The sequence below is a fragment of the Halictus rubicundus genome, chromosome 13 (assembly GCF_050948215.1).
Source record: "Halictus rubicundus isolate RS-2024b chromosome 13, iyHalRubi1_principal, whole genome shotgun sequence".
Lineage (NCBI taxonomy): Eukaryota > Metazoa > Arthropoda > Insecta > Hymenoptera > Halictidae > Halictus > Halictus rubicundus.
Genome location: NC_135161.1, coordinates 14,541,074 through 14,561,745, shown reverse-complemented (window position 1 = coordinate 14,561,745; position 20,672 = coordinate 14,541,074). Strand labels below are relative to the sequence as shown.

Below are 20,672 nucleotides of genomic sequence, written 5' to 3'. Positions count from 1 at the left end.
ATCTGTGGCGCCATCCACGGCAAATCATGCAAGCTATTAGTCGATTTCCAACCTTCCTACAGATGTTTCGCTGCTAAACACATATATATACCCTATGTATACATGAACATTACCGAACATTAAACATTTCAACCTGAACATTTCTGTGTCTTTAATTGGCGAGATGTATTCCAAGTATTCTTTGCAACTACATACAGAGAGGAATATCCTCTCTGCTACGTATAAGTGTTATGTTTAGTTCGATTTAGTGGCTCTGTTTTTGTTTCTGATCATGGATCACTGATCACACTGATCATGATCACCATCGTGAACACAAGTGCAAGTGGCCATTGTTATTTTGATAATCCGTGCCTGTGCCTGTATCTGTACGCTTGTATTTACGTGCTGTTGCACTCATGACTCAGTTGCACTGCTGCACGGCGGCCGTCTCTCGGCCGTGGCTGTTGTCATGTGAAGGTTATGTGGTGTGTTACCATAATATTCTATAATTATATTATATTTATGTTTACAGAATTGCTGTGTACGCTATTATCGTACTACAATATCGTTTGCTAGTTTGGCCTTTTCGACTACTTAACGAAGATAATTTAATACTTATCGTCCAAAGAAATGGCATCCGGTAAGAGTACGAAAGAAGTTTTGTTGTCACTCATAGACGACATCGAACTGATAGCAAAGTAAGAAACTATATGAAAGAGTTATAGTTTGGTCCAACTCTTTGCCTTGCGATAACACGTCAGACTCGCGGTAACAATTCTGTGAATAATCTGGTAGAACACAAATACTATTTATTTAGCGAATAGTAAATAGAGTATGATCAAGTAAAATGCGATAAGGCAAAGAACAGTCTATTAATGAACATGTCTAATATAATTGAATGTATGCTAAACAATCTGCTATATTGTTTCAGAGAAATGATCGAAAACACGATAACTCAAAAACCTTTGAAACTGTCGAGTGAAGAGCATGCTCAATTAACCGAATTGTTAATTGCCAAGGACAATGAGTTGAAGGCGACTTTAAATCGAGCGGATGAACAGGCAAAAATCAACCTGAAGATGGATGCTCTTAGAGCCGAGGTTGAAAGACAAGATCAAGATATTCGGCAGCTACAGCGACAATTGAAAGAAGCTGAACAAATTTTAGCCACAGCTATTTATCAGGCCAAACAAAAATTACAATCAATCGCTCGTGCCAATAAACGACCTGTCCCCTCGGAAGAATTGATCAAGTATGCGCATAGAATAAGCGCGTCGAATGCCATTTGTGCCCCATTAACGTGGCAACAAGGAGATCCTAGAAGACCATATCCGACGGGTAATCATTTCTTAAACTTGTATCTCCGTTTCGTGCTGTTTCGCTCAAGCGTCAAACAACTTTGAGCGTGCTTGTTGCAGATATTGAAATGAGGTTAGGGTATCTCGGACGATTAAGCGATCTTCCGCTGAATGGTCAAATGCTGGGTTCACACCCCGGAATATCATCGGATTTGCATAGAGCTGGACATCCTGTAGGAGGTGCGTGCAGCAGGATCAATTTCAATTTGAACAATTTTAAATATTATCGTCGTATGGAAAATACGATAGAATTAATTGCATTCGACTTACTATTTCAGAACCACCGGTGTCGCAAGCTAATCAATTCGCCTGGCATCCATCCGGTGAAATCCACTTGTCGGTAAGTGGACAAGGTAGTGTTGCTATGAATACTCATAAACAGGAAACCGAAGACGTGGAAGTGATGTCCACAGATTCTTCGAGCAGTTCGTCCAGTGATTCGCAGTAAACGTAGACGTAAACGTAAACGAAACTTTTGTATCTTATCATAGAAATACATTTTTTACAGAATATCTTATAATAATATAATAATTTTGAAATTCTTCGTTTATCAACGTTCGTAGATTTCGCATCGTTCGGACGCGTAATTTACCTTGCGGTACGACTCCTCTTTACGCAGAGTCAAGAAGAATACAGGGTAAAAACTCGTGCAAAGTTTGCCGAGTATAATACATTTCGGAATTCCTCTAAAACACCAAACAGATTTTCCTTGTAGAATACTGCCGATCAAGAAACAAATATTGCCTGCAGAATCTATCTACCTACCGACTTTGTATTCTCTATGAACGCGGATTTATCAAACAGTATATTCTGATCGACAAATTTTTGACCGTGCAACTCGCAGTCTGCTCGAACTTTCTCTATGTCTTTATACAATAGAAGCTGTTGTAGTTTCATTCCTGGAAATGTGAGCACTTTACTGTTATATCCTGAGCTCATGATTTTCAGTGTTGTTCTAAAAATGGTTTCGAAATTATCGAACGAACGTCTTCGATAAAAAAGAAATAAACTAAGTATAATTAATATTTGTATAATGCGCACCTTCTAATGTTCGACATATTAATCATAGCTGCGCATATCAGTAATGGAGGGAGTCGTGAAATTAAGTTGCATACGCGTGCGTAATTTTTTAAATACCAGGCAAATGATATTTTCATCGATAATTGAACGTTTGCGGCCCTCCTGTAAAGAAACAAGTACAAGAACAATACTTGTTACTCGTAGAAAAATGCGGCAATCTTGTTTCGGTCGTACCTGAGAGAAAGCGGAAGCATCAATGCTCTGGTTAAACCTTCTACGTTACCCATGTTCAAAAGGATGTATAGCGCTTCCATTTGCTCGCGGCTAGTATCTAGTTTTAGTTGCTCCATAGAGATTTCAAGCTCCGATTTATGAATTCTTTGATCGCACTGGTCGTATAGAACTAACAGATGCGATACACATTCGAAAAGATGTCTGTTGTTAATCGTCGTATCGAATTCGGAAATATTTCGATCGCATAATCTGCGAAATTATTTTCTGATCAAGTTCAAAATGTGATAGCTGGGACAAGCAACATATGTGATTATACCTTTGCACGGAATAGACCAGGAATCGAACGATAGGTTCAAAGATCGAAATACTGGCAGGAAGACCTATTCTTTGAATGGCAACATCCTGTCGTACCGCTCTCAAACGATCAAACAGAAAATCATATATTACTATCCAATCAACATCCGTTTTTGTAGCTATTCTGAAACGAGCGCGATTGTATCTAGAAATGTATGAGACAACGTGGGATACGAAGGAATGCCTATCGCGGAATCAAGCATACTTGGTAAACAAGTATCTAATGGTAGACAGTAATACTGCCGCAGGACGCAATTGACTCGGATCTGTCATAACCAAACCAGCAGCTGGACGACTATAGCATTTCACAGTTTTCATCGGATCAGCTTTTGGTTGTCGAGAGGTTTTCGTACTGTCGTCGATTTCAAATTTATGCAGCAAACCTTTCTTCTCTCTCCTTTAATCGTAGAAGCAGAAGCATTAAACGTTATTAACAATGCTGTTTATGTCATACCACAGTGACTTACATCCAACGTTCCCTCTCTGGGCACATCAATAAACATGTTCCTTGTATAGAATCAGTCATTTTCATGTATGCAATTATCACAAATATTTCGTAGAATTATTATTCTACATATATAATATATTATCATATATATATATACATATAAACTATAAATACATATATGTGTATACGCGTCGACTAGAAACTTGGAGTTTTGAGCGTTTTAATAGTTTCTTCAGCAATATTCTCCAAACTATCACTCCGAAATCCTCGAAATAAATGCTGTCCGCTAACTCTATTTAGAGCGACTATTCGGCGAGACGACATACTCGAGTATGTGTACTTACTAATATAGTTGTGGCGAGTGTGCCCTTCCTTATCGACTGTTAAATTTTTCGGGTTACGTTTACGTGTCTCACGATCTGAAATACCGACATCGTTAACAACAAATAGATTTCTTACGCCCTCTACTCTGACAACTCCTACACCTCGTCTGTGTCTGTGGTTTCTGGTCTTCGATTCTATCGACGCGTGAAATTTCTACTTTATCAACTTGTCTCCCTCTGGTATCTACTTGACCGTTGACAAGTAAAATATGATTGTTACATATGTATATTTCATCACAGATTTGCGATCATGACAACTAAAACCATGTTAATGTCATCGTGAAACACGTATGTATAGGTACTGTACGTGGACGAGCTTCCGTATAAACCTGTCTAAATACGTAATAACATTGTGGCGTGAACGAAAAGATAAGGCGCACTGACGCGCGTGTACAATGGAAGGAGCGGAAGAGCAACTGAAAGTGATCGAGGGGAACGTTCTTACGCGTCCTTGCGCGCACGGCTTGCACGATACCAAACGATGCGTTGTCATCTCTGTCGACACCGTTATTACACAAAGGTTAATGATCTTACGTAAACCTTAACTTACGTTTCTTCTTCTCTTCTTTTTTCCATCCGTCTTCTCTATTTGTGTTCCTATCGCGGTCCTAACTATTTTTCCTTCGTTAGACGGGAAAGAGTAGACAAAAACGGCCTCGATACATCCTACGTTTCATTTTTCTCGATACATGTACTATACATATGCAGGATAATTCGGTATATGTATCTTCGTCATTGCAAATAATATCATGTAATTACGGTAAATATCGCTGGTTTAGCGAATATGCTCTTACCGGGTCTTGGACGATCTTTGACATTGTACCTATTCCGAGTAACGTAACTATTATATACGTCAATCTGTACACAGTGTACTTGATATCTTCGACTATAATTTACAGTGAACAGTTTACAGTTTACAGTTTACAGTTTACAGTTTACAGTCCCAGTTATATTCGACGAATATAATTCTCAATATCATTCAAGGTTTTCGAACAATTTCTAACGAACCTCTGTGTATCGAGACTTTACTTTATCGCGTAGAACACGTATCTCTCGATCGCGACGTTAAATTATTAATTATGCATTGCGGAAATTGAGAAACCAGTATAACGATCGAGTCACGTGTAATCGTGCAGGAAAAACCGTGACGCGATCTATTCCTGTAGAAAAATCCTTCCCAGAATCTACGCTTAGGGATACATGACACGTACATTCGATTACATTGTATTACACATATTATACTTATACTCGCATAATTGTAGGTACAAAAATAGCAGACTTAGTAACATTCGTCCGTATCGTTACGGTCACGCAACACGAAACACGAAACACGCAACACGCAACACACGATTGAAATACGGTAAGATTCGAAGAGAAAGGTCTACCGAAGTAATCGTGTATAATATGTACACAAGAGACGAACAACGATGAACGATTAATGGAAAGCGAGCGATGCGTCGTATACATATTTCTATACATATAGTGTACATAGGTACATACATTTATCCTAACAGATATGCAACACGTGTAACACAAAATAAAATAAGTAAATCGTTTGTTCCTCAAGAGTTCACACGTGTACAACGTGCGTGCGTAGGGTGTTCGTCTGTGGTACGAACAGACCAAGAAGCTGTAATGTCAAAGCTAATTACTGGTCGACGAGAAACGACGAGCACCGTACGAATACGGCTATGGGAATTCCCTTGATGACGATGATGCACGAATGACGTTAAACGTGCACAGTGACGTTATTTGTATCGTTGTTTGTATGTACATACACGTTAATCAGGTAAAGTAAGAGGACCGGTGGCGATTCGTGGGGCACGCGTGACCTCCAGGGAATTCCTGTATAGAGAAACGGATGGCGCTGCATTGATTCAGTCTTTCTTAAAACATCGTTGATTTTTCATAGCCGCGCGTTAATACATACCATCCACGAGGAAACGAGAAGACGAGAGGACGAGCGGCCAGCGTTATTAACGTCTATACACACGGAATAGCAACGACAAAGAAAACTCAAAGGATCGTACGTGTTTAGCCATTTTTCTGTGTTCCATTCAATTTCGGTTTCATTGTTTTTCATCTAACCAAGACACTATTTCGGATTCAGTTCAAGATAAATAGTCCCAAAATTCTTTCCCATCTTTCGCGTATAATTCACCAGTCCCTTACCATACTTTTGACCCTCTTGTTCATCAGATCATGCCTTTGAACTTCTTACTCGTTGACCCTTAGTACCTAACATCCAAGAATTCCTACTGGACCATTCCTAACCCGCACTATCTCGCACGTAGATTGACAGATCCTCCGAGTTTTTGTTAAGAATAAGCTACAAACTCTGTATAGCTATAAGCTTATACGATTACGTATACTAGGTTTAGTTAGATTGAAATTATTGTTTTATTGTATAAAGTACTAAACATCGGAATCTGACACTGGCTATCTATCTGGTTCTTCTCGAGATCTATCCGTTTTAGAGTGTGTACCAGTTTCGAAGAGATTTTTCCTTCTGGAAGAAATAATTAATCGTTGAGGCTAGGCGAACTCAAGATCAAACTGTTTGATTCTGCGATGTTACACGCGTTCGAGACACTCCTACTATACGATTTGCATAATATATATCGTGTGTCGTATATCGTATATCGTATATCGTAATATCGTATGTCGTGTATATGTTTACGATAACAACTTTTATCTCAGCGAATAATTTGATAGTTCGTATAAGCAAAAGTTTCGCGGCCGTGCAAGAAACAGATCAGATGACATGTGTACAGAGCCAAAGACAATTTCGGATACACCTTGAAACACGTTCGGATCTTACTTGCTCATTTGCTAAACGGTCTTTTTTTCGCGACATCCAGATTAGATAAGCGTTTCTGTTTCCCACTTATTGGCACACATTGTCCCCCTTGTTGGGCAACGCGTCGCTTGCACTCGATATTTGTATTGTAGAATTTCCTTCATCGGCGAAGAATTTCCATCGCAGTGGCAGCAATCACGATAGTGTGCGCGTCTCTTTCTCGCCGATTAACAATTCGAATGAACCAGTAACATTCTCATTATCCGCGATCCGTTGCTCAACTTTTTTAGGTAATTTTCAGATCACAGGATGTCGAATCGATCGGGATCAAGCATCGCACGGCTTTTAATTCAAATCGCTATTCTGCTGCCCGGAGTCTGTATATCCAGTGAGTAGACGAACGATATGTACGATACCGTAGACACTCGTGTAATCCCTTTCACGCGAATCGTTGTTCATTTTAGAAATGATAGTTACGGTACCGAACGATTTCGAACTCGGCCGTATTAACCCGGAAACGGCGGACGAATTGGACTGGACGAAACATCCCTGTCGGCGAAATTGTCTAGACGGAGCTCCAACGATGGAATGTCGCTACGTTTTTAAGCTAGAGGCTTACCAGACGATGAGCAAAGCGTGCTACGATTGCCCGTTTAACGTCACCGATTGTTTTCGTATGCACTGCATTCCAGCCGACGGTATCGGAAGATCGATTTTGGTGGTTAATCGACAAATGCCAGGACCGCCTATCGAGGTGTGTAATCCTACGTATCCTTGTGATCGGCATGCGAGTTTCTGATGGTACCACTCATACCACACGACACGACACGACACGACACGATACGAAAAATACCGTAACAGAGATTTCGATGCGTCATGATTTGTCTGCGAAAGCAATTACTCGCAGTTATTTTACAATGGATAACGGGTTCGAGGCAAGGTCTTCTAACTGTTTGCAAACAGAGATACCGTTGAAACGAAAATGGTTGTAACACTGGATCTTGTCCAAACGGGTCAGATTCGACCGTTGCGCGTTGGTCCAGAGAATTAGAATTTTAATCGGTTCGTGTTGCCTCGACGCGAATGGTCGCGGGATTAGTACTATCGATTCTAACGTAATTACGTACTTTACTTTATACACGTGTCTAAATATTTCTTTGTCCGTAGGTTTGCAAAGGCGATAGAATAATAGTCGATGTAATAAACTTACTACATTCCGAGAGCACCACCATGCACTGGCACGGGCAACATCACGTGAAAACACCGTACATGGACGGAGTTCCGTACGTGTCTCAATGTCCGATTTCACCAGGATCGAGTTTTCGATACGACTATCAGGCTACCGAGACTGGCACCCATTTCTGGCATTCGCATCTAGGTACGCTTACGAACGTACTCGATTCTACCTACCATAATACATACTTTCTAATCGTCTCTCTCTCTCTCTCTCTCTCTTCCTCTTTCTCTTTCGCTTTCTTCTCCCCTCCCCCCGACACACACGTAAGTACACACTTTTTGTTTTAGGTTTTCAAAGAGGCGACGGCGTGTTTGGTTCACTGATCGTTCGTACGCCCCCGACGATAAACTGGCATTACAATCTATACGATATCGACGAACACGTTATATTGATCTTGGATTGGACTCACGAATTAGGAATCGACAAATTTTTGAATCATCACTACGCGGGTGGAGACAACAAACCTCCGAATATCCTGATCAATGGGCTGGGTCGTTTCACGAGTGCTCCGAGCGGAAATAACGCTTCTGCTGCGATGCCTGTGGCAACGTTCCTCGTTAAGCAGGTAAAACAAGCTTGTTTCGTGACTTTGTTTCTCTTACGACTTACGACAGTTTGATTTTGCAGAATGTCAGGTATAGATTTCGATTGATCAACGCCGAGTTTCTCAATTGTCCGGTCGAGTTGTCCATCGACGAACACACCATGACCGTGATCAGTTCGGATGGCCGCGATATCGAACCGGTCCATGGTATGGAAGTACACACCTATACGTGCACATACGATACGTCGATGCATACGTAAATACAATGGAAAACGGACGCGAACCAAGCTAACGCGCGTTCTGTTATTTTTTTTTTCAGCGAAAACCCTGGTAAGCTACGCGGGCGAAAGATTCGACTTTGTCGTCGACGCGAATCAGAGAATAGACAATTATTGGATTCGAGTTCGAGGATTAATGGACTGCGACGAAAGATTTACAAAAGCTTTTCAAGTTGGCATATTACGATACGATGGCGCGATCGAGCAAGATCCTAAAGGCCAGGTCACTTACGAACGGGAATCGAACGATTTGCTGAACGAGGTATCAACACTTCTGTCCCTGTTGATTTGCGAGTATCGCGGTGTCAAAATTACTCTTGACACTTGTCCTTCTTTCAGAAAGTAAACGCTTTGAACGAGGGCACCGAAACGAATGGTAGCATCAGCGTGGCAACATTGAAAGCGATGGACGAAAACGACCAGTCGAATACTCTCGAACCGGATTATCAATTTTACGTCTCTTACGATTTCTACAAGAAAGACAATCCGCATTTCCACCGTAGCCGCTTCTACGGTTTCAATCAAGGTACGCGTAGATTTATTAGATTTCCCTATTGTTTTATGCCTCCCTTAGAAACCTTCCCAGGATCGTTTCTGTATACGTTTTTACAGACGCCTATAATTGCTGACACCAAAAACTCGTATTTTTCCAGTGAACCAAACCAAACGAGTTCTCACTCCGCAATTGAATCACATCTCGATGAAACTTCCACCTGTTCCTCTACTGTCCCAGCGGGACACCGTGGATCAGAATCAGTTCTGTAACGAGAGTACTGTTCACGGATGCGAAGAGGACTATTGTGCTTGTACCCATGTTCTTCGAGTAAAACTCGGAAGCGTGGTGGAGGTGGTTTTGGTAGACGAAGGTTTCGCTTACGATGCAAACCACCCGTTCCATCTGCACGGATACCAGTTTCGCGTGATCGCGATGGAAAGGATTGGCAGAAATGTCACTGCCGAGGTTATCAAGAAATTGGATAAACAAGGTTTGATACGCAGAAACCTCGATCGGGCTCCTTTAAAAGATACCGTCACTGTACCGGACGGTGGTTACACTATTATACGATTTTATGCGAATAATCCAGGTACGCTTGCCAGTTTTCCATTTTACTCGCATATCTATGCATATATATGCCTACCTACGGGTGACTACATTATAACACTCCGTTCCGTTGATTTTAAACAGGTTACTGGTTGTTCCATTGTCACATTGAATTTCACGCCGAAGTCGGAATGTCGTTGGTTTTCAAAGTTGGAGAAGACCAAGATATGCCGCCGGTACCGTCCAACTTTCCAAATTGTGGTAATTGGCGAATGGGGAACGATCGCCAAGTAGAACGAAATGATTCCAACACCGTTTCTGTGAGTCCCGTGAACAACCGAACGCAAGAAACATCGAACAACGCGATTGACGATATCGACGATAACAGCATACAACAATTGGTGAAACTGATGGCTCAAGTTCTAAGAACGTTACGAATCTCTTCCTCGGTGCGTACTTCGGCCGTTTCCTATTCACTACTCTGTTTCTGTGTTTTCATTGCCGCTATTCCGAAATTCGAATATTATGTTAATGGCATTCAATTAGATAATCTCTAATACTATGTTTACATCCACGAGTCCGCGCATCCGTCGAATCCGACTATTGAAGCTGACCTTCCGTTTTCACAGTATTATCCTCTCCCTTCGTTACATAATTATGTATGTAAAGAATATACAAGTATCGGAGTCACATAGGTCATAGGTCATAGGTCATAGGAGTTTTAATTGCGTTTTTTTTAATTTTAATTTACATGTAATTTCTACGCTGTGATATTATTATTACATATACATATGTACATACAAATACAAATACAGATACAGATACGTACTGATCGAGATTTGCGCTGCGATCGCTTTTTCGTGTGGCGTTTGATAAGGGGTATGTAAAGCGTTTTAAGAAGCAACAAGTTATTTACATCAATTCCAACAATTCTGAAATTGTATTTTTTATACTTGTAAATAAATTCCTCTATCTTTACACATTTACCTCCTCTATCTTTTACCTATTTGCGAAGTTTTATTAAAATATATCTAGTACACGCTAGGTGCAATTCCTTTGTGCCATTAACAATGACTCTGTACATACATCAAGAGTAGTGGTAATAGTAACAACAATAACAGCAAGAGGAATAATAATAATGATAAACATAATAATACTTCAATCGGTAAAGGCGATGTAATTCTTCACATTATAAATTATAAGTGGTGCAACAAGAACGGAACATTTTGGAATGTTCATAATGCGTTTGTTGAACCAAAGATTAATTTGCGCGTTTGGAATTGTTCGAGTATACTATGAGACATTTGTATATGTTTCTTGCAAACTGGATGGAGAGTAAAGGGTATAACGAGTATCTTTTTGAGATGGCCGTTGTAGAGGGTGTGCCAGTAACTTTGCCATATTATCGTGCAATTTTGCTGCATTTTTTCCAACTTCTAATATGTACGAATAATTTGCTGTATCTAACATCGCCAGTTCAGCATAAATCTCTTCGCATAAATTTTCAGAGCTTGGTGGTTCATGTGTATACAATACATCTATAAAAAAGTACCAATTCTCCGTAAGATTATCAAAGTACTTTTTACTGCTTAGAAATTTTGGTATACTGTTGGATCGAGAGTACATTAGAATTACTCTGGTAACAAATGTAGGAAGGCAGGTGCTAGTCTGTTTCTTTGGTGGTAAAGGAACTTTTGACTGTATCTTTTCAAACAGCTGTCCCAAGTCGTACGGGTCTAAATCATCTTCGGCTATGTCCTCGTCGATCATGTCCAAGTGGTTTACTATAGTTTTCACATTGTTGGTGAAATTGCATATCCACCGAGCACCTTCTGCATTTAAAGTCATTATTGCATATTCGTGATTCCGTTGAATAGACGATTTGATACAAACAAAATTTTCAACAACTCGTTTCATCATAAACAATGGCATATACTTGGCTCCCGTAGAAAGTTTGAAAGGAGTACCATTCTTCTCTCTAACAGTGTCGATGACAAATAAAATTTTCTCGGGCAAATTGATTCCCGACAAATTACGCAGCAACGTGTTGTCTTCATCGGAGAAAGATGGCTTGTTGTCCGAATAAAAGCACGGGACACCACCGATGTTGTTCATTCTTGATGTTTTTCTCTCGACTGGTCCGTAAAGTCTATCAAATCATTTCGTAGAGTAGAAACTACAAATATAGAAAAGAGAGACACAAACATATTTTACTAAATATAATTTCTTACTCACCCCCGGTTTAGTGCTCTAACCTCATTTACGTCGAACGATTAATTTCATTTATAGATACAGAGAACACTTCAACAATTTATGTAAGTATATAATGGTGCGATAACCCCTTTAAAACGGGACGACAATGTGTGTGCAAAATACGAATACTATTTTAAATAGACATAGAGTCCTTTAATAATTCAACTGTTTCTCTTTCTTCGAGCTATGTTACAATATTACTCCTTCCAACTTTTCCATAAGACTGTCCGTGTCGGATACCTCCTTGCTTATCGTGTTTGCCTAATACTTACCAGGGGATTCGAAGTGTCGAAGAAAAGTAGGTGGCACGAGCGAGACCGCTTGCTGTCCTTGTCGCACACTGTCTCTATCCTTGTCTTACTCATTACACGGATAGGGAAATTAGTTCCAAAATCCACCACCGTAGATGGCGCCACCATCGCGCTGGTGTAGCCGCGAACAGGCTTTAAATAATTAATTTTTTTGATTATTCTACGATTGATCGACACATTTTAAAAATTCAGGGTGGTACTTTGAACCCTTATGCAGATCGACATATTTTTTCGGATGGAATTTTGTGTGAAGTTAATAGTTATTGACGATTTTCTGAAAGGTTGTTCGGTTTACGTCAACGTGTAAGACAAGGACAGAGATAGTGTGCGACAAGGACAGAAAGAGAGGACTACCAGGAGCCGCATGAAACGCAGTAGGTGGCACGATTCAGCTACTGCTGTCCTCGTCTCACAGTATACCCTTCCTTGTCTTACACATGGGAGGTATTTGAGTAGAAAACATGACCATCAAAAACTGTTAATTACTAGTTAACGACAATGAAGATCTGCGTAAAATTGTTATAAGAATGTTGCTAAAGGTCCAGCGCAGTTTCTTTGAGCACAAAAATGCATGAATTGTGCTTGCAAAATTGCAAAATTCTTTATTTACTGCACACCTGTCAGAGTTTTTCAGGTTAGTTTAGAAGTAGGGTTTGAATAATTGTTTGTAACTCTTTCATCCGGAACAAAATCCGATGAAAAACTACATGTGAAAGTTGCCGAAGGTTCATTCTATGTTTTCCAATTGCAAATGTTCACAAATTATGTCTGGTTAATTAGTCGCTAATGACTTTTGGGCAGGCTAATTGTTCCGAAAATTCCCGTAATGTGTAAGAAACGGAGGGTCGAACTGTGGGACAAGGACACCCTTCCGAAATTTGTTAATAACTAACTGTTTAGGCATCAAACCTGTACAAAAATGTAATGGGAATGAAGCCAAGGCTTCACTTTACATTCTTCAATCTTGAAAGTTTACCAATGAAGTCTCTAAAGTTAGTTAATTAATTATTGAGAAGGGACTTGTCAATCTTTCGGATGCTATTAAAAAACTATCTCAAACGAAATATTAATAATTAGTAAATTAAGAGAAACAATCCGACTGAAAACTATTCGTGAAAATTGCTGAGGGTTCTATGTATACTCCCCAATTGCTAATAGTTATGAATCATTAATGACAAGGGAGCTATTAACAAATAATATCTTGAACTACGCAGGCAAACGAGAAAATCCATATCCGTCCTTCTCTCTCTCCGAAAATTGCATAAGTCTGTCCTTGTCGGATACCTCCTTTCTTACCATGTTTGCCTAATACTTACCAGGGGATTCGAAGTGTCACAGAAAAGTAGGTGGCACGAGTGAGACAGTTGCTATCCTTGTTGCACACTGTGTCTGTCCTTGTCTTACGCATTACGCGAATAGCGAAATTAGTTCCAAAATCTGCCACCGTAGATGGCGCCACCGTCGCGCCGGTGTAGCCGCGAACAGACTTTCAAAAAATGATTTTTTTTAGCTTATTCTACGATTGTTGGGCACATTTTGAAAATTGAGGAGGATGTTGTGATATAATCAAGTAGAACGTATAAGTAGCAAAGTCATTATTCTGATTTTTGACGTATGCTTACAGTCATTATTTTATAGTACAGAAAAGTTGTTATGCTGTCGTACACGATGGTGTGTAGAAGCATTCGAACCATCGTATGCTCCGTAACAAATTTTAACACATTTTAACACGCTCAATCGATAATATACAATCGACGGATGAATTCCTTTTTCTACATTATATTCGAAAAGCTACAAAGTTTTCTGTATAATTTTTCCATAATTATATTATATTATGTTGTACATATGATAGTAATAGTCCTCAGATTTTAAGTGTATGAATGTATGCAGGCACGCACGCACGGACTCTGCTGGGCCATTTTATTTAACAACGTAAAGTGTTTCGTTCCTTTGTATTCAGTTTCTTTCAATTGTTATTGTTTGTAGAAGTTCGAAGCGGCCGAGTTAAAGGCCGTCTACTATCTTCGTCCGATCCGTAGGGAACTTCCTCATCCGATCCGTAAATAACATCCTCGTCAGAGTCGTTGATCATAGAAAACGTGGGGTTATCTTTCGTTATGGAGGAATCTAGAATCGATGGAGGCAATACTTTACACCGATCCAACAAATGTTTCAAGTAGAAATAGATATTGAAACTGTGAAGAAAGTTTAAGACGACTCACGTTGGCCGTACACTTGCTGGTAAGCGGGTGCGTACACGTACGCCATTGTGTACAAATAAAAATTCAAGAGACCGTACAAAGCCATAAATTGGGCAGAAGACCGATAATAAGTAGTGAGTCGTGAAGCAAAACTGTCTTCGAAAATACCAGCACCAAACTGTTGCGCCGTCACGCATCCGCAAAACGAGAAAACGACTCCGGCGAGCAATGTTAGAAAACGCAAACGAAGATCTGCGGAACGAAAATGATAAGCAACGGTAATCAATTCACTCTATCCATCATCGATCGATTAATTTAGTTAATGTTTTAGACTTTTGATAGTAATCATACCAAAGTAAGGCATAGAGCGTAATTCGCTGTACGCTCTTAATATTAGGAGCAGCAGGTAAGCGATGTAAAAGCCTCCTATCGTGAAGAAGAACACTTTGAAACCCTGAAACGAACAGTTTCACATATTTTAATAATATCATCATCTGCTGTTGTATCGTGCAAGTACCGCACACGGTATCATACATACATACATACATAGACTTGGAAACGACAACTTACGAAATAATTCGACGTATCGAGAACGTAATTATACGTGGGATCTTCCAATTCGGTGCAGCGCAGCCACGTTGCCAGAATCAAAGCCGAACACCACAGTAGACCAACCACCAAAATTTTGGGTAAATAAAACGTGATAAGGCGTCTCTCGTTCTGTTCAAACGTACAAGTTATGTACAAGTTGTGTACGCATACATACGCGCAAATGCGCACGTACTATTACAACTATTGCTATTACGTTACTACTATCATATTTGATTTTAGTCTACGAATACTCAACAACGCAACAAGTCTCGCACCTGTCTCAGACCATGGTAAACGCATAACCAGAACATAAGAACAGCGCATAAAAAGGTTGTTTGTAGAATTGCATCCAACATACCAGGCACCCAGGAATTCACCAAAAACGTCATAGGAAACAACGGATCTGTAAAAAAGCGAGAGACATACAAGATATCGTTCAATTTGGGTCGGCAACACTCGATATATCGCGAAATCTTACTATTGTATAAGATTAGTAGCGGAAGGAGTATGGAAATCCATTTCTGTTCTATCGACCAGTCGTGCAGCGGATACTTTCGGAGAGAATGCCCGAACCAACACTAAAAATCAACGAAAATTGCATGTATGTACACTATCATGGTTCGTTCTGCAGAGTTACGCAAAGAAGAATACTTGTGCATTCTTTACCATAATTCCGAATGCGGTTAGTAAGAACATTAGACGAAACCATATTTCAAACTCTGTAAAGTCTGGATTATAGTTCTTGAACTGCGAACAGACGGAAATGTTATTCGATACACAATATGCGATCATTATTATATCGTTTTCGAATCTATCACGATGCAATTTGTTCATTTCGTGTAGTGCTTACTGACGTAGAATGTGAGCTCGCGTATGTTATAACGCCGGTGGAAATTCTCAAGCCCGTAGAAACGAACGGTAATTATATAATAAGTGTAGTCGAGGAATCCGAGATGGGCAACCACCAGCTCGTCGCACGTTTGCCTTTCGCATTTTAAACGCCTGGTTCTGCAGTATTTAATTAACAAATGTATTAGCGACGTCTTTGTTATCGAACAGATGGCATTTCGAATGGTGTTTCTGCCACCTTGTCTAGCGGATGGTATTTACCTATTCTGTCCAGTTTCCGAAGGTTGCACAGACACAAGTTTACGATCCTCCGTTAGACCATCTATCGAGATACTGATTTGAAAACTTTTGTCGTATCGTTCGTCTGGAAAAATTGAAAATCACAAATTATACTATTTATATTTTACAATGCCCATTTGGAATTTAGAAATTTGTTTTCAAATCCATCGTATCCACGATACCGTCGTTGTTTGATGTCAGTAACTTTGCGATCACCCATAATTGTTGACTATACGTAGACAGTGGAGGTGTTTTCATGATGAAAGGACCAGTCGCCACTTCGCTGCCATTTAAATGAGCCTTCTGTTCGCTAGTCGACGTGATGGGAGGTCCTATAAGACGATAAAAGGATGAGAGCGATCTCCATCTACCATGATTGAAAAAATATATATGTAGGTTCATGTACCTGCAAGTCCGATAAACACCTCTAATATAAAACAGGCGAAGAAGGCGATAAACACCATGACAAACTCCCTCTTGTGCATGGAATATAATCGCATCTGTACCGATCTATAAAACCATATTATATGTGTATACATATATATGTATCTGTGATTCATTTATATAATTACAAGATGTTCTATGAACAATACCTTTCGCATCGGTCATGATGATAAGCAGGCGCGATATATTTGTTAAACTCGCTGAAAAGATCACTAAACTGGGAAAGAACATTTCGAACTCTGAGATTCCAGCCTGCGGACGGAAGGTGATACGAGTATCCTAACCCAGGACTGTCCATTTTTACATTAACTCTAATTCTTTTAGTAAGATATATATGTATATATCTATAAGTTTATAATTAAACAATATACTCTCGGTCAAGCATCAACATTCTTTGTAATTATTGTTCGCGTCGTCGGTTCCAACAACTCGACAAATCAAGGGATATGTATGTATTTTTTTGCCCATTGAAAATATATCGTGATAACATTACTTTACCATTCGGCAACTTGTTTCGATCAACTCTCACGTTCGGTCACTTTGTTGTTTTGAAATTGTCCAACTTCAAAAATCTCCAGAGGAAAATACGTTATCGTTGTCGAGCACAAATTTGTAGACGAATGAAAAACATCAACTTCGCGTTACGACGAAGTGTGTAGTACGAAACGCAGACCGTCAGACATAGTGACGTGACGCGTGGATACTATTGATTTTTCTGGCCGCCATACCCTGTTAGGAACCATTAGGAACAACACTGCTGCTCGCTGCTTGCTACCTTGCCACCCTTGAAACGTTCAACCGTTCAACCTTTCAACGTCCAACATTCGCAGCGTAACGATCGCGATCGCGTGAAAAACTAAAATATACCTATCGTTTCTACTAGAGGTACCTATTTCACGTGTAATAAACGAATCCGGATCTTAATCCGTGTAATATTAGATGCACGGGTATGTCGAATAGTTGAGCGTGAATTTATTGCTGTCTCGCTTGCATCTCACTTCTAACATCAACAGTCGAAAAGAATTCGTTCGAAAAACAAAAACGCATCAGTTTGATCAGTTGCCGAGATTCGAACACGCGCCGAACGCCGAACGGATCCGTGTACAAAAATACACGGATCTCTATATTCGTCTACACGGAGAACCGAATGCATAATTACACGTGTATTAGGAACACTTATTAATGATACTTAATTCGCGAATATACGTGTCCTTTCAGTAAACGTCCAAAAGCGAAAAAAGTATAGCATATGTAATCCGTATGCGTGAAATGGACTAGACTATAGACTGTAATTGTATGTGTATAATAAAATACAAGTACACAATTTTATCGAAAAATACAATGGAATTTCTTTTTAATTCTTAGTCCCAATACTTTATTTTTCCATCCCAGCCAGCCGTCGCGAGTCTAGAAGGCTCGTGCGGATGCCACAATACGTCAATACATACACCGTCGTGTGCCTTCCATTTTTTGTACAGCTTGGTCGTTTTCCAGTCCCAAATATAACATTTGCCGTCCGCATCGCCCGATACCAGGTAACTGTGAAACATAAAACAAGTAAGACATGTACCCTCAGTACCCTCATTTCCCGGATACATACAAAACTACGTCTAGGTATAGCTTTCTAGGTATAGTTAAGTTAGTTTTCTTTACCTCATATCGGGAGAAAAGTCTAAACCACACGCATAGCCAGCAACCATATGACCTGTGAATGTCTTCTTACGATTCATCTTAAATCTGTTCAATGCAGAAAATATAACTATCTTGTTATCCATGCTTTGACACGCGAGCCATTTTTGATTAGGCGATGGTGTCACCGCCGGCATAGAGTGCATCGAAGGATCTGCTATGTATTTCATGTCGACCGGTATATCCCTGTATAAAAAGTTTTACACTTTTACAGAAGGACAATCTTTTATAAATTCAACGTACAGCGTCGTATACAATAAGTGGCATCTTACCATTCCCAAACTCTCAAGCTCTTGTCATCCGAGGTAGTTACAAAACGCCGATTTTCATCTACAAACGTTATCGTGTTTACCGCTCCCAAATGTCTATCATATTCTTGTGTTATTTCGCCCGATCGAACATCCCACTGTAATGTAATGTAACGTAATGTAACGCAAGTAATGTAATCCAGGTAGCAACCCAAAGGCAGCATGTTTTGCATTTGTATTACTTACGCAAATAATCTTCTTGTCGCTGGTACCCGCCACAAATAAATGTTGTTTGTCAGAATCCGGATTAAATTTCACGCAATATGGAATCTTCCTGTTTGTGAATCGGCTAACGCAAGCGCCAGTTTCAGTATCCCAAAGTTTCACGTAACGATCGTATCCCGCTGACAAAAATCTCTTTCCGTCGTTGTCGAAACTTATGTCTCTGACGGCTTGGCGATGGCCGTAATACGTTCGAATGCATCTTCTTTCCTTGTACACTTCCCACAACTTTCATCAAAGTAATGTGCACATTAAATTAATGACGTTAACAAATGCAGTGAATCCAGGTTGTACGTCGCAAAGCTTCTAAATTAGCCGACGTCGAAATATCTCCACTGTGAACATGACACTTCTTTCTACGTTCGGCACTGCATCAAAGAATAGTGCCCCAAGCACGACAAGACTCGAGCTTCTGACATATAAAGCGGATTCACTGTATGTACTGTTTGTTCTATTTGTTCTATTGTATCCAATATATTGTTTTGCGTTGACCTAATATTATATTATACATACCTTAACTCTGCAATCCATACCGCACGAGAGTAACAAATGTGCAGTACGAGGAAACCATCTGATCTGAGAGATACCCTTTGTATGACCTTCCCAACTGTGAATTTGTGCTTTCGGTAAGAAACATCTATCGGGTGGCGACTCGGACCTCAAATTTACTCCAACATCTTGCGGAGCATGTAAAAATGATCTTCCTTGGTAGTCCACGCTATCCTTGACTGCAGAACAATGTTATAATAAGTAACTGTTGATTCAAGTTGAATAAAAAAGTGAAGCAGTTGTTCAACTATACATACTATGCAACACTGTCTTTTCTTCCAAAGGTTTCTCTTCCATAGGTTTCCCTCTTCTATTTCTCTTAGCTAATATCTCCTCTAGCTCAGCAGCTTCTTCCTCTGTTGGTTTTACAACGCGTTTTTCATCTACGTATCCACCCCATGGACCTAAGAATCCCTCTACATCGGCAGGATTGTCATTTCTATGACGCTTTCTTTTATCTGATGGTCTCAGTGTTGTGCTTTCGAATACAGTTTTCCCACCCAATTCTTCTGCTGCTTCTTTCGCTCCAATGATTGTTCTACCTTCTTCGGCGCTTCCATCTACGGTTGGGTCCAATGCATAGCCTACAAGAAATATTTATTTTATTTGGATGCGACCTCTACCAACATGTGTATTAAATTATATATTATCGTATTGTATATTTTATATGCACACGTATACATACCATAACTAGCAAAAGTTCTTCTTTGATTTTCAAATTGAAATTCGCTTATATGAGCTTTCTCTACGTATCCGGACAGCATGTTTTTTATAGCGCGTTGTTGTTGCGTTTTAAAAGGATTTTCAGGCCCTACATCTGGTGCAAACAGCTCTTCATACTTGGGATTATGCGTAACTTCATCCACCGTCGAGTCTACGTGCCTTACGCATAATTCAGTTCCCTGTAAAACATTCGGTTCAATCGACCGTTAATGATCACAATGAAACTGTGACGAAAATGTTCGTCAGTTATTCGCTAATAATTCGGTATGCATTACAGAAAATTTGGATAATTATTACCGTTGGTACCACTTCAGGCGCGGAGCAAATTTTCAATTTCAGAGACGATGCTAATTTTTCTATAGGTATCATCGTTGAATCGTCGTGTTTGGTATCAGAGTTGACAGATGCAGAGGAAAAATGGCCGTCGCGTATAGCGTGACGTAGCCGACGTATCTAAATCTAGATCTATATAGGTACAGTATATATATTTTGTTTGTGGGGAGATGTCGCCATTGTCGCGACTGTCTAAAGCCCCCTTACCATTTCTGTGTCACATCCTACCGTATCGGTCGGAAC

At 39.9% G+C, this 20,672-nt stretch overlaps 6 protein-coding genes across 15 annotated transcripts; 2 read left to right on the top strand and 4 right to left on the bottom strand.

The window, feature by feature from the left end:
- Positions 1 to 84: 84 nt before the first annotated feature.
- Positions 85 to 1,845, top strand: Med4 (mediator complex subunit 4). Of its 2 annotated transcripts, none has more exons than XM_076799298.1 (5): positions 85 to 318; positions 512 to 677; positions 911 to 1,317; positions 1,398 to 1,517; positions 1,616 to 1,845. In XM_076799298.1, the coding sequence occupies exons 2-5, from the start codon at positions 610 to 612 to the stop codon at positions 1,783 to 1,785; spliced, it is 765 nt and encodes a 254-aa protein (XP_076655413.1). In that variant the 5' UTR covers positions 85 to 318; positions 512 to 609; the 3' UTR covers positions 1,786 to 1,845. The 2 variants fall into 2 exon arrangements, with proteins under 2 accessions (XP_076655413.1, XP_076655414.1); XM_076799299.1 differs by having other exon boundaries at positions 111 to 174.
- LOC143360452 (SAC3 domain-containing protein 1) lies at positions 1,795 to 3,674 on the bottom strand. Of its 5 annotated transcripts, XM_076799291.1 has the most exons (8): positions 3,413 to 3,672; positions 3,151 to 3,342; positions 2,908 to 3,069; positions 2,592 to 2,840; positions 2,379 to 2,519; positions 2,103 to 2,292; positions 1,941 to 2,023; positions 1,795 to 1,906 (listed from the first exon to the last, which is right to left on the bottom strand). In XM_076799291.1, exons 1-7 carry the CDS (start codon positions 3,475 to 3,477, stop codon positions 1,949 to 1,951), a joined length of 1,074 nt encoding a protein of 357 aa, XP_076655406.1. In that variant the 5' UTR covers positions 3,478 to 3,672; the 3' UTR covers positions 1,795 to 1,906; positions 1,941 to 1,948. The 5 variants fall into 5 exon arrangements, 4 of the variants coding, with proteins under 4 accessions (XP_076655406.1, XP_076655407.1, XP_076655405.1 ...); XM_076799292.1 differs by having other exon boundaries at positions 1,795 to 2,023; positions 2,592 to 2,792; positions 3,413 to 3,674; XM_076799290.1 differs by having other exon boundaries at positions 1,795 to 2,023.
- A 2,014-nt stretch (positions 3,675 to 5,688) lies between these two features.
- On the top strand, positions 5,689 to 10,657 carry LOC143360451 (uncharacterized). Its single transcript, XM_076799289.1, has 10 exons — positions 5,689 to 5,802; positions 6,878 to 6,964; positions 7,041 to 7,330; positions 7,744 to 7,954; positions 8,101 to 8,378; positions 8,441 to 8,564; positions 8,677 to 8,897; positions 8,975 to 9,161; positions 9,289 to 9,720; positions 9,822 to 10,657. Exons 2-10 carry the CDS (start codon positions 6,886 to 6,888, stop codon positions 10,232 to 10,234), a joined length of 2,235 nt encoding a protein of 744 aa, XP_076655404.1. The 5' UTR covers positions 5,689 to 5,802; positions 6,878 to 6,885; the 3' UTR covers positions 10,235 to 10,657.
- On the bottom strand, positions 10,382 to 12,167 carry LOC143360453 (BRISC and BRCA1-A complex member 1). 3 transcript variants are annotated; one of them, XM_076799297.1, is made up of 2 exons: positions 11,913 to 12,167; positions 10,382 to 11,853 (listed from the first exon to the last, which is right to left on the bottom strand). In XM_076799297.1, exon 2 carries the CDS (start codon positions 11,790 to 11,792, stop codon positions 10,971 to 10,973), a length of 822 nt encoding a protein of 273 aa, XP_076655412.1. In that variant the 5' UTR covers positions 11,793 to 11,853; positions 11,913 to 12,167; the 3' UTR covers positions 10,382 to 10,970. The 3 variants fall into 3 exon arrangements, with proteins under 3 accessions (XP_076655412.1, XP_076655411.1, XP_076655410.1); XM_076799296.1 differs by having other exon boundaries at positions 10,382 to 11,826; XM_076799295.1 differs by having other exon boundaries at positions 11,933 to 12,167.
- A 1,656-nt stretch (positions 12,168 to 13,823) lies between these two features.
- On the bottom strand, positions 13,824 to 17,553 carry LOC143360728 (transmembrane protein 181). 3 transcript variants are annotated; one of them, XM_076799839.1, is made up of 13 exons: positions 17,104 to 17,553; positions 16,755 to 16,949; positions 16,568 to 16,671; positions 16,344 to 16,493; positions 16,144 to 16,246; positions 15,888 to 16,041; positions 15,700 to 15,780; positions 15,512 to 15,611; positions 15,309 to 15,436; positions 15,013 to 15,162; positions 14,794 to 14,896; positions 14,464 to 14,694; positions 13,824 to 14,368 (listed from the first exon to the last, which is right to left on the bottom strand). In XM_076799839.1, the coding sequence occupies exons 2-13, from the start codon at positions 16,901 to 16,903 to the stop codon at positions 14,208 to 14,210; spliced, it is 1,614 nt and encodes a 537-aa protein (XP_076655954.1). In that variant the 5' UTR covers positions 16,904 to 16,949; positions 17,104 to 17,553; the 3' UTR covers positions 13,824 to 14,207. The 3 variants fall into 3 exon arrangements, with proteins under 3 accessions (XP_076655954.1, XP_076655955.1, XP_076655956.1); XM_076799840.1 differs by having other exon boundaries at positions 16,755 to 16,822; positions 17,104 to 17,550; XM_076799841.1 differs by having other exon boundaries at positions 16,755 to 16,857; positions 17,104 to 17,546.
- Positions 17,554 to 17,889: 336 nt separating this feature from the next.
- On the bottom strand, positions 17,890 to 20,544 carry LOC143360727 (pre-mRNA-processing factor 17). The gene is made up of 8 exons (XM_076799838.1): positions 20,394 to 20,544; positions 20,059 to 20,275; positions 19,631 to 19,957; positions 19,338 to 19,552; positions 18,789 to 19,052; positions 18,567 to 18,700; positions 18,259 to 18,480; positions 17,890 to 18,144 (listed from the first exon to the last, which is right to left on the bottom strand). The coding sequence occupies exons 1-8, from the start codon at positions 20,463 to 20,465 to the stop codon at positions 17,967 to 17,969; spliced, it is 1,629 nt and encodes a 542-aa protein (XP_076655953.1). The 5' UTR covers positions 20,466 to 20,544; the 3' UTR covers positions 17,890 to 17,966.
- Positions 20,545 to 20,672: the final 128 nt, after the last annotated feature.